This window comes from Nerophis ophidion, linkage group LG08 (assembly GCF_033978795.1).
Source record: "Nerophis ophidion isolate RoL-2023_Sa linkage group LG08, RoL_Noph_v1.0, whole genome shotgun sequence".
NCBI classification, from domain to species: domain Eukaryota; kingdom Metazoa; phylum Chordata; class Actinopteri; order Syngnathiformes; family Syngnathidae; genus Nerophis; species Nerophis ophidion.
The window spans coordinates 38490927-38517840 of NC_084618.1; the positions used below are offsets into that span (position 1 = coordinate 38490927).

The 26914-nt window shown below is 38.4% G+C and overlaps 1 protein-coding gene across 7 annotated transcripts in view; it reads left to right on the top strand.

The window, feature by feature from the left end:
* Positions 1-26914, top strand: part of ripor2 (RHO family interacting cell polarization regulator 2) — a 130815-nt gene that overhangs the window by 85419 nt on the left and 18482 nt on the right. For 6 of the 7 annotated variants that reach the window (XM_061908509.1, XM_061908514.1, XM_061908511.1 and 3 more), the window contains exons 2-6: positions 10445-10568; positions 15668-15823; positions 15898-15976; positions 16052-16075; positions 16340-16393. In XM_061908509.1, coding sequence (XP_061764493.1) covers positions 10445-10568; positions 15668-15823; positions 15898-15976; positions 16052-16075; positions 16340-16393 — 437 coding nt within the window. Of the gene's footprint in view, positions 1-10444; positions 10569-15667; positions 15824-15897; positions 16076-16339; positions 16394-26914 lie in introns of all 7 variants that reach the window. The other variant, XM_061908512.1, reaches the window with a different exon arrangement.

Sequence of the window (26914 nt, forward strand, 5' to 3'; positions counted from 1 at the left end):
AGTTTCTACACTTAAACAACCATAGATCAACTCAGATCTATCTGTTGAATTTAAGTTTTTTTTATTTTTTAAGTTGTATGCTCTTTTTGTCAAAAATATATTTTTTAACGAAAAAACAAATAATGGGGAGAAAACTTTTTTTTTCAGATGCATTGCAATTCGGAACATCGGACATGGTTTGTTATAGAATCGATTATCGATTTATTTATTGTAAATGCAGACAGTTCTAAAATTCGACTTACTGCATCGAGCCACCTCATCGAGAGAGCCGGCCATCTCCTTTATTTTAGGGCACTTATGGTCCAGTTTTGTACACATTTTCATTAATTTGATAAATGTGGGAATTGATGTAACTTTTTTTTTCCAAATGAATTGTTTTTTTAAAGTTGAAACTGACAAACGCCTATTTATCTATTAAATGAAAAGAAATGTTAAACTGTATCAATATACATAAATTAAAGATGCATCAATAATCGATTTTTAATCAAATCGAAGGTCCTGAACCATAATCGTAATCGATTCGTAAGGCACCCAAAGATTCCCACCTGTACTTCTCCCCCAAAAATGTTCAAAGTGGAATATTTAATGTGAAGGAATTAGAGAATTAAATAAAAGAAATATTCGTAACAACATTGCTTTTAATTTATTAATATTTGAACAATGACAGTTTAAACAAAATCAGACAAAAGGTATCGGGATCCAAAACGCCCCCAATCATAAAAGTGTTAAAGAAAAGTCCGACATCAAAATATATTATTTTTAAGTCCAACGCCTAATTCTCTATACATAAACTTGAGATTGATTGATCAATTTTAAGTATTTATTATTTTTTTAGCAATGACAGTTTTAAAGTAAAAAAAAATGGTTACCTGACAGCTTTATGTAATTAGTGTCAATATTGCAACATTTCTCATTGCACCTGTTTGCTCTTTCATTCTACTTTTTGATTTTTTTTTTTTTTTTTGTAATATTTTCAAATCGTGCAGTGGGGCGGTAAAAAAATTAGCTGCGGGCCACAAATTCCTCCCTGGCCGCACGTTGGACACCCTTGGCAAAAAATTACCTAAATTGCATTGCTTTTATCAATTTGATGTGTATTAAACACACTGTCTGAGAGTTATATATAAAACAATAACAGCTGAGCGTATGCCGTTATTGACAGGTAAAGTACTGAGATAGCAACACTTTCTGGTTTTTACCTTGTCATTTTTATTTTTAAAGGGCAGCAATCCTTAACCACCTATCTGCTCGTGTGAAAACAATCTCACACTCACTTATTATTCCGCCCCGCACCCCAAAAAAAACGAGTCCGCACCTTGTCCAAGGGCGTTTGGGGACATTATTGTGTGTGAGCGTTAGAGGAGAAAGAGGCCTGAATGGCCTGACTGGCAGACACATTCAGTGCATGAAAAGGCTGGCACTCGATGGGAACGGCGAACGTGAGCGAACTGCGGGTCGGGATTGTCGCTCTCAGGGTGCGCTGATGAGGGGTGACAGGGCCTGGACGCCATCTTTGTTTGTGAAGAGATTTGAGGACAAACACTGAGTTTCTCTGCCTTTAAATCAGAATCAAATTATGCGTTTTTTTGCTGCATTTTATCCGTATTTGTGTTAAAAGCATCATTGTTATATTATTTTTCAATAGTACTTTCAAAGTGTTTTAGTCTGCTGTCCTTAATGCTTGACTTTAGACCGTTTTTAAAAATGTTTTTGGTAAGCTTTACTGAGAACACGTAACATTTTGTGTCTGTAGCTTTAATACTAATGAGCTGTGTTTGTCGAAGTCTGTTTTTGATTCCAATCACTTCATCCACTTTTTTCATATACACTGTTACTCTGCATTTGCTTAATGTAGCAGATTTAACAATGAACTGTATTAATGATAAACCACGGTAGAACTCCCAATTTTTTACCTTATTAGCATTAGCAGTGTTTGTATAGTTTTACCAATAGTATAGTATTACCATTTTACATTAAAATGATCAAAAAAGTGCATTTACTTTGATAATATTGTTACGGTTTTAGACTTAGACTTATAGACAAACTTCATTGATCCACAAGGAAAATTATTCCACACAGTAGGTCAGTTACAAAGGATGGAAAGGATAATGCAGGTATAAAGTAGACCATAGTAGCAATATAAAATATAACATATATGTAATATTTACATATTAAATACACAGTATGTAATACATAGTAGAGCTGGGCGATAGATCGATATACTCGATATATCGCAGGTTTGTCTCTGTGCGATATAGAAAATTACTATATCGTGATATTTGAGTATACGTTCTCATGCAGTTGCTTTTAGCTGCTGGCATTACATTACAGGCTCTTCCCACTCTTTCTTGTCTCCTCACAGACAGCAAGCGCACCTTCTTACACACATCACATACGTATACGCCCTTGCGGAGCAGAAAAGTACCATCATAGGTAATGTTAGCTGTGATGCTAGTGGTAATACGAGAGAAAGAAGGTGCGAATCTGGTAACAAATGAAAGAAGAATTATTTCCTAAGAAAAACAGCAGGGGGTCCATCGTCTGGCGGTGGTTTGGCTTCAAGTGGGAATATGTCGAACAGACAACCGTAATTTGTCAAGTATGCAGCAAAAGCGTTGCTACCAAAAGTAGCACTACTGCTAATATGTAGCATCATTTGAAAAGTCACCAGCTAGAGAATGAAGAGTGCTTACTCTGCATATCAATATCTCCTTTCGGTGCCACACTCCCACACCATCAAAATGGCGAGGCAAACATTTCCAGATGAACACCGTATGGAAAAAATAGTCAACAACAAAACTTAGTTGTGATTGCCCTCTCTGCATGAAAGTTTAAAATGAGCATACAATTGAGATGTATGTGTATGTATGTATTCCTCGGTTCATACAACATTCTTGTACGAACAAGTTGTAATGTAGACACATAAAATCATCATACTACTGTGATTATATGTATCAAGGCAAAGGCAAAATATCGAGATATATATCGTGTATCGTGAAAAAAATAAAATAAAAGGTTAGTGTGTCTGCCTCACAATACAAAGGTCCTGAGTAGTCCTGGGTTCAATCCCGGGCTCGGGATCTTTCTGTGTGGCGTTTGCATGTTCTCCCCGTGAATGCGTGGGTTCCCTCCGGGTACTCCGGCTTCCTCCCACCTCCAAAGACATGCACCTGCGGATAGGTTGATGGGCAACACTAAATGGTCCTTAATGTGTGAATGTGAGTGTGAATGTTGTCTGTCTATCCGTGTTGGCCCTGTGAGGACGTAGCAACTTGTCCAGGGTGTACACCGCCTTCCGCCCGATTGTAAATAATTTAGTTCAACAAAATTCAGTGCTCTAGCAAATTCAAGACTCATTAGGGCAAGTTAATGGTGTCTCAGAACCAGCCAATGCGGTGTCCAGGTGCAGTCACATGGCGTGGGTCTTGCAAAGTAGCAAACAGGCAGTTTGTTTAAAAACACATTTTGCTCACAAATTTGACTGCAAAAATGATGCTCACAATATTCAAACACAATAAATTCAGTTACATCAATTCAGTCCTCAGGGCCTACTGAAATCCACTACTACCCACCACGCAGTCTGATAGTTTATATATCAATGATGAAATATTAACATTGCAACACATGCCAATACGGCCTTTTTAGTTTACTAAATTGCAATTTTAAATTTCCCGGGACTTTTTTCTTGAAAACATCACGTAATGATGTGTACGCGTGACGTCACAGGCTGTTATGAATATGAGCGCTGCACACACACACACACACACACACACACACACACACACACACACACACACACACACACACAGTTAAAAGTCGTCTGCTTTAACGGCATAATTACACAGTATTTTGGAGATCTGTGATGCTGAATCTTTTGCAATTTGTTCAATTAATATTGGAGAACTCAAAGTAGAACGATGGAGTTGGGAAGCTTTAGCCCTTAGCCACACAAACACACGTTGATTCCTTGTTTAAAATTCACGGAGTTGAAACTTTACTATGGATCAGAGCGGACATGGATCCCGACCACTTGTCAACCAGCAGGTTTCGGTGAGAAAATTGTGGTTAAAAAGTCGCCACTTACCGGATATCAGCTGAGCTTGCGCCTCCCGTACAGCTGCCGTCGACTTCCCCGAGACACTGCGCGTCAAGACCCGGCCGTGGACGTACACTTCCGACTATCAGGGACTGTTAAACACACTAAAACACTAGCAACACAATAGAAAGATAAGGCATTTCCCAGAAAATTCCTAGTAAATGTCTCTAAAAACATATGAATCCGTCTGAATGCAACGCGATTGCAATCGCGTTTTTTTTCTTTCTAGTCCATCGCTATCAATATCCTCAAACACGAATCTTTCATCCTCGCTCAAATTAATGGGTAAATTGTCGTTTTCTCGGTCCGAATAGCTGTTTTTGTTGGAGGCTCCCATTAAAATCAGTGTGAATATATCAACATGTGACGTCATCTTCTGCAACTTCCGGTAGAGGTAGGGCTTTTCTTCAGTTGCGAACTTTATCATGGATGTTATCTACTACATCCTTTCAGCAAAAATATGGCAATATCGCGAAATGATCAAGTATGACACATAGAATGGACCTGCTATCCCCGTTTAAATAAGAAAATCTCATTTCAGTAGGCCTTTAACAAAAAGCTTTTGGTAATAAAGACACAAATTAACCTTCATAGACCGAATGCAGCTAAGATAGGCTTCAGCGACCCCCCGCAACCCCGAAGAGGACAAGCGGTAAAAAATGAATGAATGGATGGATGGAAGATGACCACGCTTTGATAAACTCATGGATCGGCTACCTCGCTAGCTATCTTAAAAGCGAACATTAATTCCCAATAACCTGATATAAATTTGTATAAACACATTGCTGTCTGACAAGCTATTCAATTGTGAAAACTTAACCTGCTTTGTTTGCTCGTTTAGTACAGAGTGATCAACTTATAGTTGGAGTAATACAGCACGGACCGAGGCCAGATATTCAACAATACCTCGATAGTAATGATAACCTGATATATTTGGTCAAACTAACCGAGATATGAAATTTTCAAATCAATACATCTCTAATTATATATTACAAGGTAACATTAATGAGAGAGACAGGAGGACACAAACATTAGCAACACTAGCATAGCTTTCTATGCTTAAGTACTGACATACACTCACATTTTAACAGCACAAATGTGAGGCTCGACTATTTTGCTGAAGAAAAACAAAATGATCAATCTCCCACGTACGCAGCTGACTGACGTAGCAGAATTCAGAGGTTTACTGTATTTAAGACGTTTGGGTGCCTCTTCTTGATGGATACATGTTACTGTTAGAACTTCATTATCGAGGCACTTATGTACAATTGTGCGACGTTTGAATCTAAGCGGCCAGTAGCTATCATTGCCAAATAGTGTTTCCTTTGTGATATTGAATTATTTGGTAGAATTATTTTTGTAGAGTTAGCACGACACCCACTTTTGAGTCCGAAACAAGGACTGGAAAGACAAAAGTGAGCTGCAGAATAGTTTAGAAATGTTTAGCACCTCGGCGGTTTATTATACGGGACATAGTACTCTTTAAAGCAGGGTTGTCAATCGTACGGCCCGAAGGCTGAATTAGGCCCGCGAACAGGTTTTATCCGGCCCGTCGGATGAGTTTGCAAAGTATAAAAAGTAGCCAAAATTTTGGAATGAAAGAAACTGCTGTTTTAAATGTGTCCACTAGATATCACAATAGCAATTATTTGTATCTTTGTAGATGATGCTACAAATGTACAAAATAAGCCACATGATGTTAGTACATCAGTCGAGGAAAATGAGCAAACTACATAAATAACATCCTGTAATTCCAGCCATCCATTTACCACTGCTTGTTCCGTTCGGTGTCGCAGGGGGTGCTGGAGCCTATCCCAGCTTCATTCGGGCGCAAGGACAAGACGCCATCCTGTAATTTCCTTTATTTATTTTTTTTGTCTTGATAGATTGAAAATTAACACCAATGAGTTGACTGATGAACATTATCACATCATTTATTCAGAAAGTATAAATAACGACAAATAAAGATAAAATACTATTAAACGCAACATCTAACTATAAAAACAACACATTAATTTTTAAACAAAGAAAACAATCTGAAGTTGTATTTATTTTTAAGTTATCTTGGCGTGATTTTACCTGTCCGGCCCACTTGGGAGGATATTTGTCTCCATGTGTCCCCCAATCTAAAATAAGTTTGACACCCCTGCTTTAAAGACAAACATGGACAATTTTTATCGAGCAGATATTCGCTTGTTTATGCTGCAGATGAACCATCGGTCTTCGTGATTCACTCACTGAGTCACCGCCATCACAGTCCTTGTGGTTTGCTATTATCAGCCAGCACAGTATTGGTCCGTCTCATTGGCCCATTGTCCCTTTCCTGCTGAAAAACAAGGTTCTCTACCCTCTCTTTGTGTGTACCAAGAGAGATGCTATCAGGTTGCTGGTACCTTCTGACACAGGGGGTGATGTAGGCGGTGTGTATGTTGTGTGCTTTGTATGACGGCATGAGACCACCACAGGCAGATGTAAGGACGCCCATATGAACAAGAGAGGCATTTTGCTGACGGGGACAGCAACAATGTTCTTCATGTCACCTGTGTTTGGACACGCTTCTAAGGGTTTTAGCTGAAAGCACAGGGCTTGCCTACTAATTAGATTTGACAAACATGTCTACCCTCAAGGCATGTCTGCACTAAACGCTTTTGTGCTAAGAGGAGACATGACAGATACGAAGTTACATGCCCAAATGTTATTCTTTTTATACTATTAATGCTCCAATTAACGTCTTTAGTCAATTAAATGCCAAGTCTCCTATAGTCGTGGGCTAAAGCAAATACAAACTCCATTTCCATATGAGTTGGGAAACTGCGTTGGATGTAAAAATAAACGGAATACAATGATTTGCGAATCATTTTCAACCCATATTAAGTTGAATATGCTACAAAGACAACATATTTGATGTTCAAACTGATGAACATTTTTTTTTTTTGCAAATAATCATTAACTTTAGAATTTGATGCCAGCAACACGTGACAAAGAAGTTGGGAAAAGTGGCAATAAATACTGATAAAGTTGAGAAATTCTCATCAAACACTTATTTAGAACATCCCACAGGTGTGTCTCCCAACGAAAATGTGTGGCGCATATGAAGCGTAAAATACAACAGCGGAGATCCCGGGCTGTTGAACGACTAAAGCTCTACATAAAACAAGAATGACAACGAATTCCACTTTCAAAGCTTCAACAATTAGTTTCCTCAGTTCCCAAACATTTATTGAGTGTTTTTAAAAGAAAATGTGATGTAACACAGTGGTGAACATGCCCTTTCCCAACTACTTTGGCACATGTTGCAGCCATGAAATTCTAAGTTAATTATTTTTTGCAAAAAAAAAATATTTTATGAGTTTGAACATTGAATATCTTGTCTTTGTAGTGCAGTCAATTGAATATGAGTTGAAAAGGATTTGCAAATCATTGTATTCCGTTTATATTTACATCTAACAAAATTTCCCAACTCATATGGAAATGGGGTTTGTATTAGTGAATCCGAATCATTATCATCATGTTAGATATTATCCTCCATGACAGAATCGGCGTCTTCTGCAGTGGTCATTTAATTTTTTTCCCATTTTTCCTTTTCAGTGTGATACATTTCTGTAAAAAAATACAAACGACTAGAGTAGTTTTATGAAATAATGTAATAATATTGTATTGCATTTATCTTGCGGACTGAACTAACTATGTGTTTCTTTTCTCCCGCTTCTCTGTGGTGTAACAATAGGAACTGTTATCACTGTTTGTGTTGCACATGGACGTCTTTGAGTGACAGACCGGAAATGTCAGAGTTGACACAACCCGCGTGTATGATTGCGTACAGCACACTGAGCAAGGTTAATGCTAGATCGTCTAGAGTCAGGAGAAAATGACAAACTGAAACACGTCATGCGGGCCATTCGGCACCTTCTCCATATTTTCATGGATAAATGTCCATTGTTTTGGCATAAAGGTTTAATTCTGCTTGGAGTTGTGCAGACTGCTACAACGTAGGAAATGGTTTGGTTTTCCGATTCTGTGGGTGTCTTCCTTCGCACTCACTTTCTCAGTTCTGAGTGTTTGGAAGGCAGGATTGTGTCGATCTCTAACTGTGGACAATTATTAGCAGTGGCGGGGGATGCTCGTAACTCAAATTTATGCTCGCAAACTAAAACATAACAAAAATTTAAAAAAATGCTCTCATCTCTAAATATTCTGAAGTTACAGATTATTGTTATAATCAGTTGTAGTATTGCAGTTATTGCTATAACCACAATATAAACAACAAACAAGTCCTTTCAACCAGGATCGCGCCATAAACCAGCAACAATGATGGTTTAATGTGTCTTACCCTCACTTCTATTTCTACACTGTTTGTACAATTAGTCGGCAAGATGTCTTTGTGGACCATGCCCTCCAATTAAGGATAGGCGATTTGGACTAAAATCTGTATCGCGATATATATTGCAGTTATTTCAGATACCAATATACTATTTGGCATATAAATGATAAAAGAACAATTTTAAAAAGGGTTGTTACAAAGGTTCCTAATTTAGCTGCTGACTCATATGCTACCTAATGTTTTCACAAAACTGTTATGGGAATTTATTTGCTGATTTACTGTTAATATCAGGTTACTTTTTGCTGTGACATGTTTTCATCTACACTTATTTTAAAGTGCAATAAGCACTGCTACTATTCTTCTGTTGTGTGGATACTTTATATTAGTTTTTGGCGATACTGCAAATTTGGGAATCCAGCTTTCCAATACCAAGTATTGGCCATACCAATGTTCATACTTGAACAATATATATTATTATTATTATTATTATTTATTATTATATATTAGTTCAGTACTCCTGGTTACTGCAAAAAAATCTATGATAAAAATCAATAGTAAATAACTAAACAAAAGGAAAAACTACTATTGTCTCTCGGTTTTTATTTTATTCTCTGTCTAGACTCTTATTAATCTACTTATTAATTTCTTGTTACTATCTGCTTACTTTCTGCTATAACATGATTCTATCTATACTTATTAAACTTCCCTAAACACCTTTTTTTTCCCTGATGTTTCAACCTAGCTTAGCTTTGGCATGCCTGCTTCTGCTTGCTCTGTGTGTAACATGTTTAGCCTCATCCTAATACTTGATGATTATACTTAAGATATTAAATAATGCAGTTTAGTTGCCAGAATTGAGGTGGTTATTATTAACTTTGGGGATCGGCTCCACACGGCATATGAATATACACAATTGTGGTGGTTTGTGCAGCCCTTTGAGACACTAGTGATTTAGGGCTATATAAGTAAACATTGATTGATTGATTGATTGATTGAATTAGCTGCGAGCTAGTCAGACAAGGGAATAAAAATAAATACAATATTAGCAAGAGGGTATCAGCCTTTGTGATTGGCATTAATAGGCAATCAAACGAAATTTGGCCAATATTGATAGGTGGCAGATCCATCGGCACATCCCTATGTTGTGTTGTTACTGTTGTCTGCCCACACCTTGTTTACATTCATGTTCTTTAGCTTAGTGGTTTGCTGTTTATCGTCCTACAGTGTGTACAATAGCATACTTAGCTTTTCCTTGTCCCCCAGTCCTTTAGTGATAATGCTACTTACAAGAAACACTGTGTGTTTATGTTATTTAGAAGCTGCACTGTGGAGGGACATTAGCCGCTAGCAAGGACGTTACCTTTTGTTGAGGACGCCTACATTCGCATGTCGCTGTCAAATTAGTGGGACACAGCTAGATTGTATCATCAGCATTATCATTATAGTATTACAAGCTTTATCGTCGGCCAAATTTACATTGTCTATCACGCAATCCTACCCTCCATTAAACAAGTCGGCATCAGCGGGTATTTTTACATCTGGGAAATATGCATGTAAAAGTGATCACATGTCTGTTCCTCAAGAAGCACATTGTCAAAGACCTCCTAGACGGAAACCTGATCGTTCAAACTCCTCTTGTCTATTTTTAACATATTCCCCGAGCGCCTTCATGTTGCATTCATGCTGCTATTTTCTTTTTCCAACCGTCTGATGTCTGACAGGCTGCTGCTAAATACAGAATGTGTCTTTATTCGTAGCAGATGAGGTCACTGATACATCTTTGGTTTGGTGGCAGAGCATTGCACCTAAGCCATCAATCTTGCTTGCAAGTCTCACCTCTTACCTCATCCAGCAAATATGCACAAAGTCCACATCGCACCTGACGGAAAGTAGCAAGCATCAACTTTCCTGACACCTGCATGAAAGAGCTCGTATGTTTGCTAAAAAGGTCGGCGAGTCGAGGCCTGTCCAATGTTGCTGGTCCACACATCAACATCTCCTCTTTCTTTCTCTTCTTCTCCCTGCAGGTGTGTCGTCACGCATCCCGGAGATCATGGCGGCCGCCGGGACGCACTCGCCGGGAGGCCCCAACGGCATCATCCGGAGTCAGTCGTTTGCCGGCTTCAGCACGCTGCAAGAGCGGCGGTCGCGGTAAGATTCAGTCCGAGGCCGGTTTGGATACCAATGGTGCAGGAAGGAGTGATCGATATGTCAATGCTAAGTTTAGATGTCAGTCACATGATTGATTGATTAGGGGTACTTTTAATAGGGTGAGCCTAGCAGTCATGGACCGGCAGGAAAACTATGAGGTTAACTGAGGCTAACTGATGGCTACGTCAGGAGTAGGGATGATACCATCGACCTACATGTTTTTTAGGGCCAATACCGATTATTAGTTGGGATGGAGGCCATACACAATATTTGGTGCTGATATGCATTTACAGTAAGTGAAAACCCTGCAAAAGATCTCGGGTTATGATTGGCCCTGCCTTTTACCCTTGCTTGGTTTGTGTAACCAATCAGGGCGGGACGATGCTTAAGGCAGAAAGGTGTGGCTGCATCTGAGTCAAAATAACCAGTTTTAAATGGACCCGTTAAATTAAAATAAGGCGTTTGTTTGATGATTTTTACATTTAAAATGATAGTAATTGTAAAAATAGAGGTGAATATTACTATTTATTTTCAATATTAAAAATTAGAAAAGGCCGATACAAATATCTGAGCTAATTATCGGTCAATCTTTACTATCGTCATATCGTGATAATGACGGTGTCCTCAACGCAATGTAGTGTCCTCGCTAGTGACTAATGTGCCTCCACAGTGCAGTTTTCTAAACCAGTGGTTTTCAAATGGGGGTACACGTACCCCTAGGGGTACTTGAAGGTATTGCCAAGGGGTACGTGAGATTTTTAAATATTATTCTAAAAATATCAACAATTCAAAAATCCTTTATAAATATGTTTATTGAATAATACTTCAACAAAATATGAATGTATGTTCATAAACTGTGAAAAGCAATGCGATGTTCAGTGTTGACAGCTAAATTTTTTTGTGTGGACATGTTCCATAAATATTGATGGTAAAGATTTCTTTTTTTGTGAAGAAATGTTCAGAATTAAGTTCATGAATCCAAATTGATCTCTGTTACAATCCCCAAAGAGGGCACTTTAAGTTGATGATTACTTCTATGTGTAGAAATCTTTATTTATAATTGAACCACTTGTTTAATTTTCAACAAGTTTTTAGTTATTTTTATATATTTTTTTCCAAATAGTTCAAGAAAGACCACTAAAAATGAGCAACATGTTGCACTGTTAAACATTTTAATAAATCAGAAACTGATGACATAGTGCTGTATTTTACTTCTTTCTCTTTTTTTCAACCAAAAATGCTTTGCTCTGATTAGGGGGTACTTGAATTAAAAAAAAATGTTGACAGGGGGTACAGCACTGAAAAAACGTTGAGAACCACTGTTCTAAACAACAATTCTCGCCTTCGTGGCGGGAAATAAAGTGAGTATTGTACATGTAACATTATCACTGAAGGACGAGAGTATATGTATAGCTAACTGCTAAGCAAGCGCTCTTGTGGGCTAGGAGTGGGTGGTTCAATACAAATATTGGCAGTAACAATCATTATATGGTCGATACTACAGTGATTAGATTGATATTTTTTATTATTTCAAAATTCTTTTTGTCCTCCGTTTTGTTGTTCACAAATGTGGGAAATAAGGGCCCATAGTTTTTCCATTGATTTTGTACTATTGACTTTATTATAAAGGCTGTATGTAATAAAAGGGACAAAATGAATATTATAGATATTAATTGATATTGTTACACCCCCATACAGTGTTTCTGTCAGATTAGTTTTTCAAGATGGAATCATTTAATGATCCTATAACTTTAAGGTATGAACATGAATTTGACTACTACTGCCTGATTGTTATTGGATCGATACCCAAATTTGTAGTCCATCCACCCATTTTCTACTTTTTTGGGTCGCGGGGGGTGCTGGAGCCGATCTCAGCTGCATTCAGGCGGAAGGCGGAGTACACCCTGGACAAGTCGCCACCTCATCGCAGGGCCAACACAGATAGACGGACAACATTCACACTCACATTCACACACTAGGGCAGTGGTTCTTAAACTTGTTGGAGGTATCGAACCCCACCGGTTTCATATGCGCATTCACCGAACCCTTCTTTAGTGAAAAACGTTGAATTTTTTTCAAATTCAAGACAATGTTATGTTATTTTTACTGGTGCACAAAGAGAACCGTGCATGAACATCACCTTGTTCAAAGAACAAAACCAACACAGTGCATGAACTCACAACAAATTACACACCTGCAAATCAGTGGGATTTCTGCTGTTGCCGTATCCATATATAGGGAGAAGTTTTTATTTACACGATTAGTCGGGTGTGTCTTGACCTCCGCGACGGAGGTTACGCCGAACCCCTGTGGCCAACTCACCGAACCCCTAGGGTTCGATCGAACCCAGTTTAAGAACCAATTTAGTCTTGCCAATCAACCTATCCCCAGGTGCATGTCTTTGGAGGTGGGAGGGAGCCAGAGTGCCCGGAGGGAACCCAGACAGAGAACATGCAAATTCCACACAAAAAGATCGGGATTGAACTCAGGACTACTCAGGACCTTCATATTGTGAAACACATGCACTAACCCCTGTCCCACCGTGCTGCCCCAAATTTGTAGTATCACCCAAAACTAATGGGAAGTAGCCAAACAACAGGAAAATAAGTGTGGAAAAATGTTAAAACAGAAAGTAACCAGCTATTAACAGTAAATTGGCAAGTATTTTAATAGTAGTTGAACAAAAACGCAATGTTTGTGTCCTAAATCTGCAGTTATTAGGCCGTGGTCTCTTGAAGGCAGCTCATGTTTAACGTAAGAGAATTGCTGGGCTCTGATGTGTTGGCGTGCACGCGTGTGGCCATGTGTCATGTGCATTTAGGCATGTCTGCATATTGCTCACAGACACTGCCTTTTCAACTGAAGTGTGTCCTTGTGAGTGTGTGTGTATGTGTGTGCGTACCAAGATACACGACTCGAGCATGCTTGAACCTCCAGGCTGCCCTACATTTGTTGCAGTCGCGTCGCTGCGTCGTCCACCATCCCACGTTTCAACTAGTTTGGGGCTCGTCGTAGCCTTGCCTTCTGCTGGGTAGGCATTTTTCATCACGCTTACGGAAATGTCAGCTTAGTGGTAGAAACTGAAATGAGGGGGTGGGCCGTAGATGAGGGTGACCTAAAATGGAATGATGGCCAGCAGAAAAAGTTCACTAAGTACACAAAAACCCACATGGATATACAGGATTGTACAGTGTGTTTTTCTGTTAGCATTGTTTCCAATGTTAATATTTAAATTCCATTGACTGTGGTGGGAATTTTTGTCACAGTGTCGCTCAGTGGCGTGCAAACTGATAAATGAACAATTGCATGCCACAGCTCGCCACGAGTGCCATCACCTCATTGTGATCTATTCTTGTTTTTTATTTGTTCACTTCAGCAGAAGATAAGTTTGTGTGTTTAGACCGCTTTGTGCACAAGAAGTTCTTTAAGTGTAATGAATTCATGTTCAGCCACTCACTGGACACAATATTAGGTACACCTACACAATTTTACTTTTAGCAGAGGATAGTTAAAAAAAAAAAATGATTTTCTCCCTTTTATAAATAAGTTTAACCCCTAAATTATGTCATTGTCTAATTTGCATTATTGACTATATGACGCATGTCATTTTTATGGAGTGAGCAAAAATTATGTTTGAGAAGTACTACAATATTACCTCAACTTAAGAACTTTTTGATTCTGTGACAGAGCTCCTAAGTCAAAACACTTGTATCTCAAATCCCCCATTGAAATTACTATAAATCAATTTAACCGTGACTTGGGCCCCCACAACCGCACAATTGATGAGAAATATTGTTTTTATTGAATGAAAACAATACAATAGAATGTTTTAGATGATAAATATTGTTTTTATTTTATAAAAACAATACAATGGAATGTATTACTAACAACTACAGCAGTTGTATGTAGTAATGTAATAATAAAGTACAACATTTACTTTGGAGCGCAAACTTCTACGGTATCTCCTTCCCGCTGCTTTTTCCATCAAACACACCATCAGCAGCGTTTCCATATTTTCATTAATAAATGTCCGCCGTTAAGATATTATTTTAACATACTGGGCTTGCTCCAGGAGCATCAAGTTGGCGACACGCTCTGTCATGTTTTTGATTTATATATATATATATATATATATATATATATATATATATATATATCATTTGCTTCTTCTTCCCACCACTATCCTTCACCGCCGCTCTTTTCCTTCCCATGGTGGGAAGACAAAGTTATGTTGTTCCCTAGCTAAAAGCTAATGCTAGCAAGTTAGACCAGATGTTTTGGTCGGATCTTACGGTGTTCACTGTGACATTTGCTACACCAACTAATGGCGGGAATGCGTGTAACTCAAACGTTATCTTGCAATTTAAAGCGCAGCAAATAGCTGAGAGACAGCTCTCATCTCAAAGCACACTTAAGTTGTGGCACTCAAGTTGAGGTACCGCTGAAAGACCATACAAGTCGCTACATCAGAGTCTTTTGCGGGAAATCTCAAATACAGTGACAAAGTTCCCAAGTTGTCAACACTGATCCCTCATGCGGCCTCATTTTATTCTCTGGTAGACCAGGAGCGTCAGAGGCGCCTCAGCGTCGATTTTAAATTTCTATTATTAGTTTTTAGATATCTTGATGGCCTTGCGTCCTGTTATCTATCCAAACTGCTTTTACCGTATCAACCCTCGCGGATCCCAATATCCTCTGGCCCTTTGTGTTGCAGTTTGTTTACCACTTGCCTGCGTATGAAAAGTGCTCTTTAAATAAAGTTTGATTTGTGTACGCAGTACAACAAGCTACATTCACAGCCAGTCTCATTATAATGTGTTTATCAGCAGGGGCAAACAGGTAGTGTCTAATCTATTCATTAAGTAAATAGGGAATCACTGGAATACCTCATCATTACTGTGTCTCAAATCCACACGAAAACAATAATACTTGTATTAGGGTCATGATACGTCTCTTGGAAATGACTGTACTGTATTTCCATCCATCCATCCATTTTTTACTGCTTATCCCATTCGGGGTCTCGGGGGTTGCTGGAGCCTACTGTAGTTGTCTATCAAATGCACTGATGGAAACAGGACTGTGTTTAAATACGTGTATAGGTGTAACTCCTTCATGGGCAACTCTGCGGCGCAGAAGAAGCCTCAGTCTAAACCCAAAAAGCCCCATCTGTCTGGTCACAAGGGGGGCAGCAGCTCCAGGGAGCCTCAGCCGAAAAGACTGGAGGAGGTCTACATCTCGCTCAAACAAGGCCTGCAGTGAGTACTTGGACACTTTAGCTGTACTTCATATTGCGGTAGCTTAGTTGAATAGTTTTGTATGTTCCTCACAGTGAATATCTGGCGGTTCACCAAACAGAGTTGGAGAAGCTGACGTCACTGATGAAGGACATGAAAAGAAACTCGCGCCTGGTGAGGGACATGAGTACATGCTGTATGAGCAACAGGATTAACTTGTGTATTAATTCTGTGTTTTTACCTCTGCAGGGAGTGCTGTATGATCTTGACAAGGTAAGCAGGTAGACTTTAAGTACTTCGAGGTGATGCAAGTGTGTGAAAATTGAGTGGGCAGGATTATAAAAAGTATATTTTCACTAAGAAGCGCACCTAACCTGTCATTTTGCAAATGACATGTATTTAACTGATGTAAATACTAATTTGACACAGAAGCTCGGTCAAACTTGACCTGGTGATGTCACATTTCAGAGCCATGCTGATTATGTTTTATAACTATATGTATTATGTGTGTTCTAAATGGACATTGTGTGTCTGCAGCAAATCAAAGCCATTGAGAGGTATATGAGACGCCTGGAGTTTCACATGAGCAAGGTAAGTGAACCATGGACTGTATATAGCAAAGAATGCTTTTAAGATTACTATTTTTCAGCGTTTTAAAGTATTTTTCCTCAATTTTCCATAATTTGAAAGTGAAAATATCCATGACTTTTAGTTTTTTATATCTATAAAATTGGCTAAACCGCTAACAGGGGACATGCCAGCAAGATAACGCCAAGTAACAATATCCATCACTTTTAGTTTTATACCTAAAACATTGACCAAACTGCTACTAGTTGGAATTCTAGCAAGCTACTGCCAAATAACAATGGCTATTACTTTTATTTGTATACCTATATAATTGGCTAAAATGCTTATATACTAACAATTTGCATGCCGGCAAGAAAGCATCAGGTAACAATATCCATGACTTTATTCCTGTACATATAAAATTGGATAAACTAATGATGCTAACAGTTTTAGCTGTATACCGATAAAACAGTCACAGTGTTAACATTCCAGCTAAATAGTGTGAAGTAACAATAACCATGACCTTTAGTTTCATACCTACTGTATAACATTGGCTAACATGCCAACTGTTGGTATGCCAGCAGGTTAGCACCTATAAATTGGCTTAACTGCTGAAATGCTAACAGATTGCATGCCAGCAAGTAAGCGCCAAGTAGAAAAATCCATGACTTTTAGATTAATAACCATACAATTGGCTAATATGCCAGCAAGCTCTGTTTTAAGATGTGTAGCAAAGCCTGAGAAAAGGTTAGCAGTCAAGCGGCACTGTTTGAACGCCTCTTTCCTCATTCCTCAACTTAAAATTTCATGGCTGCAACACATGCCAAAGTAGTTGAGAAAGGGCATGTTCACATCTGTGTTACATCCCCTTTTCTTTAAACAACACTCAATAAACATTTGGGCACTGAGGAAACTAGTTGTTGAAGCTTTGAAAGTGGAATTCTTTCCCATTCTTGTTTTATGTAGAGCTTCAGTCATTCAACAGTCTGGGGTCTCCGCTGTTGTATTTTACGCCTCATAATGCGCCACACATTTTGGGTGGGAGACAGGTCTGGACTGCAGGCAGGCCAGGAATGTACTCGCACTCTTTTTTTACAAAACCACGCTGTTGTAACACGTGCTGAATGTGGCTTGGCATTGTCTTGCTAAAATAAGCAGGGGCGTTCATGAAAAAGACGGCGCTTAGATGGCAGCATATGTTTTTCCAAAACCTGTATGTACCTTTCAGCATTAATGGTGCCTTCACAGATGTGTAAGTTACCCATGCCTTGGGCACTAATGCACCCCATACCATCACAGATGCTGGCTTTTGAACTTTGCGTCGATAATAGTCTGGATGGTTCGTTTCTCCTTTGGTCCGGATGACACGATGTCGAATATTCCCAAAAACAATTTGAAATGTGGACTCGTCAGACCTCGGAACACTTTTTCACTTTGCATCAGTCCATCTTAGATGATCTCGGGCCCAGAGAAGCCGGCGGTGTTTCTGGATGTTGTTGATAAATGGCTTTCGCTTTGCATAGCAGAGCTTTAACTTGCACTTACAGATGTAACAACCAACTGCCTTTAGTGACAGTGGTTTTCTGAATTGTTCCTGAGCCCATGTGGTGATATCCTTTAGAGATTGATATTGGTTTTTGATACAGTGACGTCTGAGGGATCAAAGATGACGGTCATTTTATATATATATATATATATATATATATATATATAAAACATGCCGCTTATGTGGAGTGATTTCTCCAGATTCTCTGAACCTTTTGATTATATTATGGACCGTAGATGTTGAAATCCTTAAATTTCTTGCAATTGCACTTTGAGAAACGTTGTTCTTAAACTGTTTGACTATTTGCCCAGGCAGTTGTGGACAAAGGGGTGTACCTCGCCCCATCCTTTCTTGTGAAAGACTGAGGATTTTTTGGGAAGCTGTTTTTATACCCAATCATGGCACCCACCTGTTCCCAATGAACCTGCACACCTGTGGGATGTTCCAAATAAGTGTTTGATGAGCATTCCTCAACTTTATCAGTATTTATCGCCACCTTGCCCAACTTCTTTGTCACATGTTGCTGGCATCAAATTCTAAAGTTAATGACTATTTGCAAAAAAAAAGTTTATCAGTTTGAACATCAAATATGTTGTCTTTGTAGCATATTCAACTGAATATGGGTTGAAGATGATTTGCAAATCATTGTATTCCGTTTATATTTACATTTAAAACAATTTCCCAACTCATATGGAAACGGGGTTTGTATATATATACCACACTTGCTGTGGTTAGACACATAAATAAATAAATATATATATATATATATATATATATATATATATATATATATAAAAAACAGTTTCTGTTTTTGTGTATATATAGGGTTTCCCCTAAACTGCTTAGATACCAGTGGTGGTGGGGTCGTGGAATGGGCGAGTATTTGCATATTTTGCTATGATATTACTTTCTTTATCCATCCATTTTCTACCGCTTATTCCCTTTCGGGGTCGCGGGGGGCGCTGGCGCCTATCTCAGCTACAATCGGGCGGAAGGCAGGGTATAAAGGCTCAAAAAATGTATACAGACATTTAAAACAAATCTGTTTTTATTAACTAGTATTAACACATTTCTTTAAATTGTTTTGCCATATTTTCAATAGTTGCTGCTTTTTGTTCAATGTACTGTGTTAAGAAGTGTTTATAGACTTTGAATGACTATTTTATTAATTAAAAAAAACTAGCAACATATCTAGCATATTCTTCTGGTGTTATTATAGAATGTACTCGTGTTTAGAGAATCTACTTCTGTCCCTCGACGTACCGAACTAGAGAAGAGAGCTGAAGCGAGCATGACGTCACACTGGCTTTGCGCTGTGTTGCACATTTTGTAGATGGCTGTCCACAGGTATATCTGCAATGTATATAAAAATCACGTTCACACCGCAGACATGCTGACAACTCTCCAGGGCGTGCATTTTGTTTACATCCGGTTTCGGTAGCGCGGTTTTCAGTTTTTTTTCGGTGGTCATGTTTTTGATATATAACTTGTCCATACTGCGCAAATGATAGGCTATATTTGTCAATTCATACTGTAGCGACCAGCGAGTGTTAAAGTTTTATGTTTGTGTGGTTTGGATTTGATGTCCGTTTTTCCCACATTTGCAAACACACCGTCCGTGTCTGAAAGGTGATTGGCGGGAAATAAGGAAATGTTGTTGTGTGTCCGGTGAAGCGCAGACTCACGAGACGAAAGTGTTTGCACGGGAGGTAAAACCTGTTGGAATTGTGCTGTTGTTTGTTGTCATAAGATTGGTTATAAAAGTTAAAAGTAGCGTCGGGCTTTGTGAGATTTCTTCTGGGGTCTGCAATATGTTATATAACATAAATTAACTTTCAAGTAAAAAAACAGCCTGTATTTCTGTATTTTCACGGTGTGGCGGTGTATGTGAATGTGTGTGTATGTGTATATATACATACATATATAAATATATATATATATATATATATATATATATATATTTGTGTGTATGTATATATATATACAAATATATATATGTATGTATATATATATATATATTTGTGTTTCTGTGTATATATGTATGTGTGTGTGTGTGTATATATATATATATATATATATATATATATATATATATATATATATATATATATATATATATATGTATATATATATATATTTGTGTTTCTGTGTATATATGTATGTGTGTGTGTGTGTGTATATATATATATATATATATATATATATATATATATATATATATATATGTATGTATGTATGTATGTGTGTATATATATATGTATATATATATGTATGTTTATATATATATAATGTATATGTGTATATATATTTATGTATATATATATATATGTATATGTGTATATATATATATATGTATATGTGTGTATATATATATGTATATATATGTATTTATATATATATATACATGTGTGTATATATATGTATATATATGTATATACACACAGACACAAAGTATTACTGTTCCTCATCACTTCATCAAAAAGGCACTTTTGCATAATAGGGGACCTTTTTAAATGTGCATGAATTTTGCAGCTTTTGTTTGAAATCCCATCAGGTGTATTTTTTTATATAACAACATATTGTACCCTTGTATATGTAGTTAGCATGCTTCTTCTTCTAACATGCCAAGTGTGTTTGTCACACATTACTTTGTTTGTACCACGTTGAAGTAAGAAGCGTTAGTACTGCCAGGTTCCTTGATGTCTGTCGTTGGAAGTGAACACGTACCCCCAGGAGTTGGCAGGTTGAGTTTTATCCACCACAGTAATAATGCTCTTCAAGGCCGCAAAATGTCTCTTCCTGGAACTCCTTTGTAGTCGTGTCCTCAATGTCACTATGTCCTCCAATCAGACGTGCAGAAGGCAATCAGAAACGTGGACTTGTGCTGTTCAGAGGGTTTCCATGGTTACCACCAGGCCAACTCTTGAAGCTCCTGTGGCGCTAAAAGGACTGACATTAGCGGCCCTTTTATATTGTTGTACGAGCTGTCGAAGAGGGCCGCCTTCCAAAACAAACACATGCATGCAGGAAGGAAGGGTGCAGATTTGGGGCGTGCACGTGCCTCCCTCAGGGCTTGTAGCCATGCGTGGAACTGGGTCAGGGCGGGTCTAGGAAGCATGGGAGCAGTGGGCACTGGTCCTTAGAGACAGGAAGATGAGAGCAGTCAAGGAAGACGTCTGATGAGAGATTCAAAAATAGTCTGCTGCAGGTGTGGTCTACAAGGTGCTGTTAAAAAAAATAAAAAATAAACACTGAAATGCTTTGTACAGCGTATGAATCGTCCTTTTGTTCTTTGCGGCTCGTTGCTGAAAATAGATGACACCGCACTTGTAAATATTTGGAAAAAATTCTATGAGAAATGGAGTGATTTATTTGGCAGAGAAGGGCACACATTTTTTGAAAACACTAATAATAATCATTTAAAAAAAGAACTAAGAAGGGGTCCCATAAACAAATTCCTTCTCTTCATTTTCTTTTTGCTTACTTAGATGTGGGACAGAAGCAAAAGCGCCTCTGCTAGTTGGATCTACCTTTATGTACTCTGAACTTTCACCTGAAGATGTTATAGTTGGTAGTTTCTTATGAAAATGGACTCACTTGAACTAGCTAGTTCTGAAACATCGCGAAAAACTTAACCCACCTTGACCACATAATCATTTATTTGCAAAAATGAAACATAAATTCCTTCAATTTTAAAAGTTTATTTCCACTATTTTCTATCATTTAAAAGTTAAAACATCCACAAGTTTTATTTGTACAGCTATAAAAATTGGCTTATCTGTTAACATGCTAACAGATAGCATGCCAGCAAGATAGCGCCAACTAACAATATCGATGACTGTTAGTTTTAGACCTATAAAATTGACTAAACTCCTGACACGCTAACAGTTTACATGTCAGCGCGATAGCACTAAATAACCATATCCATGAGTTGTAGTCTTTTACATTTGAATTTGGCTAACGTGCGAAGAGTTAGCATGCCAGCAAGATAGCATAAAAATAACGATATGCATGACTTTTATTTTTTTACCCAACTGTTACAATGCTAACTGTTAGCATGTCAGCAAGATAGCGTGAAGTAACAATATCCATGACTTTAAGGTTTAGAACTCTAAATTTGGGTCAACTGTTAACATGCTAACAGTTGGCAATCTAGCAAGATAGCGGCAAATAACAAAATCCATGACTTTTAATTTTAAACCTATATAATTCGCTAAACGTGCTGATAGTAAATGGTAAATGAGTTGTACTTGTATAGCGCTTTTCTACCTTCAAGGTACTCATAGCGCTTTGACACTACTTCCACATTTACACACACATTCACACACTGAAGGAGGGAGCTGCCATGCAAGGCGCTAACCAGCACCCATCAGGAGCAAGGGTGAAGTGTCTTGCTCAAGACACAATGGACGTGACGAGGTTGGTACTAGGTGGGGATTGAACCAGGGACCCTCGGGTTGCGCACGGCCACTCTCCCACTGCGCCACGCCGTCCTCTGAATAATGTGGTGAGACTATGGGAGACATTAAAAGTGAGTTAAAAAAATGCAAATTATGATTGCATTGTGATGCACGCTTTTATGTCTCCAAAACATCCCAAAAAGTCGATACATTGGTCGCTAGTCGCTTTTGAGTAAAAAAGTCACTCAGAGGAGTTGGAAATATACTATATTTAGCGAGAAAGTCACCAAGTTGACAGCATTGCGCTGAGGTGTGTGTTAAAGAGAGAGACTTCAAGACCTGCCTTAGTTTGTTTCTGATTGGTTAACATTGTGTGGTGCCTTCCGTGGTTGGCTAGATTTAGGCACAATAATTCATGACTTGGTCTGGGATTGGTTCTTTCTGTCAACCAATCAGTACTCAAACTCCGACGTGTCGTGAAGAAAAAAGTTTATTATTATAAAAAAATATAGAATAGTGATTGGGGAAATATAAGCGTGAGATACACTATATTGCCAAAAGTATTTGGCCACCTGTCTTGACTCACATATGATATTGAAGTGCCATCCCATTCCTAACCCATAGGGTTCAATATGATGTCGATCCACCTCTTGCAGCTTTTACAGCTTCAACTCTTCTGGAAAGGCTGTCCACAAGGTTGCGGAGTGTGTTTATAGGAATTTTCGACCATTCTTTCAAAAGCGCATTGGTGAGGTCACACACTGATGTTGGTCAAGAAGGCCTGGCTCTCAGTCTCTGTTCTAATTCATCCCAAAGGTGTTCTATTGGGTTCAGGTCAGGACTCTGTGCAGGCCAGTCAAGTTCATCCACACCAGACTCTGTCATCCATGTCTTTTTGGACGTTGCTTTGTGCACTGGTGCACAGTCATGTTAGAAGAGGAAGTGGCCTGCTTCAAACTGTTCCTGCAAGGTTGGCAGCATGGAATCGTCCAAAATGTTTTGGTATCCGGGAGCATTCAAAGTTCCTTTTTACTGGAACTAAGGGGTAAAGCACAACACCTGGAAACCAACCCCACAACATAATTCCTCCTCCACGAAATTTCACACTCGGCACAATGCAGTCTGAAATGTACCGTTCTCCTGGCAACCACTAAACCTAAACTTGTCCATCAGATTGCCAGATGGAAAAGCGTGATTCATCACTCCAGAAAAGGCGTCTCCACTGCTCTAGAGTCCAGTGGCGACGCGCTTTACACCACTGCATCTGATGCTTTGCATTGGACTTGGTGATGTGTGGCTTAGATGCAGCTGCCCGGCCATAGAAACCCATTCCATGAAACTCTCTGCGTACTGTACGTGGGCTAATTGGAAGGTCACATGAAGTTTGGAGCTCTGTAGCAACTTACTGTGCAGAAAGTCGGCGACTTCTTTGCACTTCAGCATCCACTGACCCCTCTCTGTCAGTTTACGTGGCCTACCCAAACTCTTCCATTTTCTTATAATAAAGCCGACAGTTGACTTTGGAATATTTAAGAACGAGGAAATTTCACGACTGGATTTGTTGCACAGGTGGCATCCTCTGACAGTTCCACGCTGGAAATCACTGAGCTCCTGAGAGCGGTCCATTCTTTCACAAATGTTTGTAGAAACAGTCTCGATGCCTTAGCGCTTGATTTTACACACCTGTGGCCGGGCCAAGAGATTAGGACACCTGATTCTGAACATTTGGATGGTTGGCCAAATACTTTTGGTAATATAATGTATGTCAAATGTGGCGTGAGAAAGGGTTAAATTGCGTGACTGTTACACTCATAGCTTGATTCTTGGCAGACCTGTATCCATGTAGTTTAGTTTTATATCTATAAAATTGGCTAAACTGCTAACAGGCTAACAGTTTGTATGCCAGCAAGATGGGGTTAGATAAATATTCATGACTTCAGCTGTGTCTCAATTCGGGAGCTGCATCCCTCCATGGACCCAGTCCATGCGGTCGACGAAGTGTGAGTCCTGGCATGAGTCCTCCAGCAGCGGCCAGAGCAATATGAATTGGGACGGTCTAACCTATGGAACACTTTAGTTGTCCCCGCACTTACAATTACGTCACACTTATCAGCAGCTCAGTCCCGTGGGGTTGAATAATGGCGAACTTAAGAGAAGAATGTTGAATCATTTTTTGTGTTTGCTTGGTCCTTTGCCTTGTATCAGAAATGGAGGCTAAGAGCTACCGGCTCAGCCGGCATCTGATTTTCCTGTGGTTAGAGCTGACCGATCATGGGAGATGGTTGTCATGGAGATGTGTCACATGTTGACAAGCATTTTCAAGCTGTAATTCCTAATTATTAGGTAATGATGTATTTATTTTTATACATCCATGTCCTCCTTAATTGTTCTGCACAGCAAAAACACCCAGAAAAGTAAAACACAATATCACAATTATTTATAGAGAAAACGTTTTCAAATAGTATGCAAATGTACACAAAAACAGCAATCACTAATATCGGCACATCGATGCACACATTTGCAATGCTTTATTATTCCAGCCACACATTAATTAAACATAATTAAGTCAATTTCTTGTGGTCTAAAAAAGTTAATTAAAAGCTCTCAGACTTCCTGCGTTTAAAAAAAGCTGCGGGCACAATGCTGTCTGCAATGACCGGATACATGGCTCTCCCTCGGGGTAAAAACAGAAGCAAAGAGCACGGAGGTGACTTAACATTACGATAGTAAAAGCCTCGTATTTTAACACAAATGTATATCACTACTGTCACCCCAACTTGACACCTCTGCTTTAAGATGTTTTAAATGAATAAATAAAGCTATGCTTACATTTTAAAGTCGCTCTTTCCACTCCGCATAGCGCCGCCATGTTGAAAATAATTTTCAGAGTTCAGTGCCCTAAGGATCTCTGGATATAAAAGAACGTAAAGTGTACACGGATGCACACACAGAAAAGGACACATTTGTCGGCCGGATTCGACGGACACTTGGAACTTTTTCGAATTGGGACAGACTTTGCGCACCGCTATGTCAGCATCCCACAAATCAGCAATATGAAGGATGCAGCCACAGTTTGTTTTTTTTTTAAGGCTAAATTGCTTACATACCAACAGTCAATTTCCATGGTTTTTAGTTTTATACCTATAAAGTTGGCTAAAACGCTAACAGTTGACATTCCAGTAGTCATAGTAACAATATCCATGACTTTCATTTTACTCTATAGCTGTAAAGATAGCTAAACTGTTAATATACTAACATTTAGCAGGCCAGCAATGTAACGTTAAGTAAAAGTATCCATGACATTTAGTTTTATACAGGTAAAATTGGCTAAACTGTCAACATGTTAACAGTTAACATGCAAGTAAGATTGCCTGAAGTAACAATATCCATGGCTTTAGGTTTAAAACTCTAAGATGGGCTACACGGTTAACATGCTAAAAGTTGACATGTCAACAAGATAGTGCAAAGTAACAATATCCATGGCTGTTAGTTTTATACCTATACATGTGGCTAACATGCTAACAGCTGGTATGCCATCAAGATGGCGTTAAATTATAATATTCATGACTTTTTTTTTTTAATTAGGCTAAATTGCTGACATACCAACAGTTAGCATGCCAGCAATATAGCGGCAAGTAACAATATCCTTGACTTTATTTTTACACCTAGAAAATTGGCTAAAACGCTAACAGTTGACGTTCCAGTTGTCGAAGTAACAATATCCATGACTTTTATTTTACTCTATAGCTGTAAAATTGGCTAAACTTCTAATAAGCTAACATTTAGTAGGCCAGCAATACAACATTAAGTATCAGTATCCATGACAATTAGTTTTATACAGGTAATTGGATAAACCGCTAACAGCTGGTATGCCATCAAGATGACGTTAAATAATAATATTCATGACTTAATTTTTCTTTTATTAAGCTAAATTGCTAACATACCAACAGTTAACATGCTAGCAAGATAGCGGCAAGTAAAAATATCCTTGACTTTTAGTTTTACACCTACAAAATTGGCTAAAACGCTTACAGTTGACGTTCCAGTAGTCGAAGTAACAATATCCATGACTTTTATTTTACTCTATAACTGTAAAATTGGCCTTGACTTTTAGTTTTACACCTACAAAATTGGCTAAAACGCTAACAGTTGACATTCCAGTAGTCGTAGTAACAATATCCGTGACTTTTATTTTACTCTATAACTGTAAAATTGGCCTTGACTTTTAGTTTTACACCTACAAAATTGGCTAAAACGCTAACAGTTGACATTCCAGTAGTCGTAGTAACAATATCCATGACTTTTATTTTACTCTATAGCTGTAAAATTGGCTAAACTGTTAATAAGCTAACATTTAGCAGGCCAGCAGTATAACCTTAAGTAACAGTATCCATGACAATTAGTTTTATACAGGTAATTGGATAAACTGCTAACAGCTGGTATGCCATTAAGATGGCGTTAAATAATAATAATCATGACTTTATTTTTTTATTAGGCTAAATTGCTAACATACCAACAGTTAGCATGCCAGCAAGATAGCGGCAAATAACAATATCCATGACTTGTCGTTTTACACCTATAATATTGGTGCTAACTGCA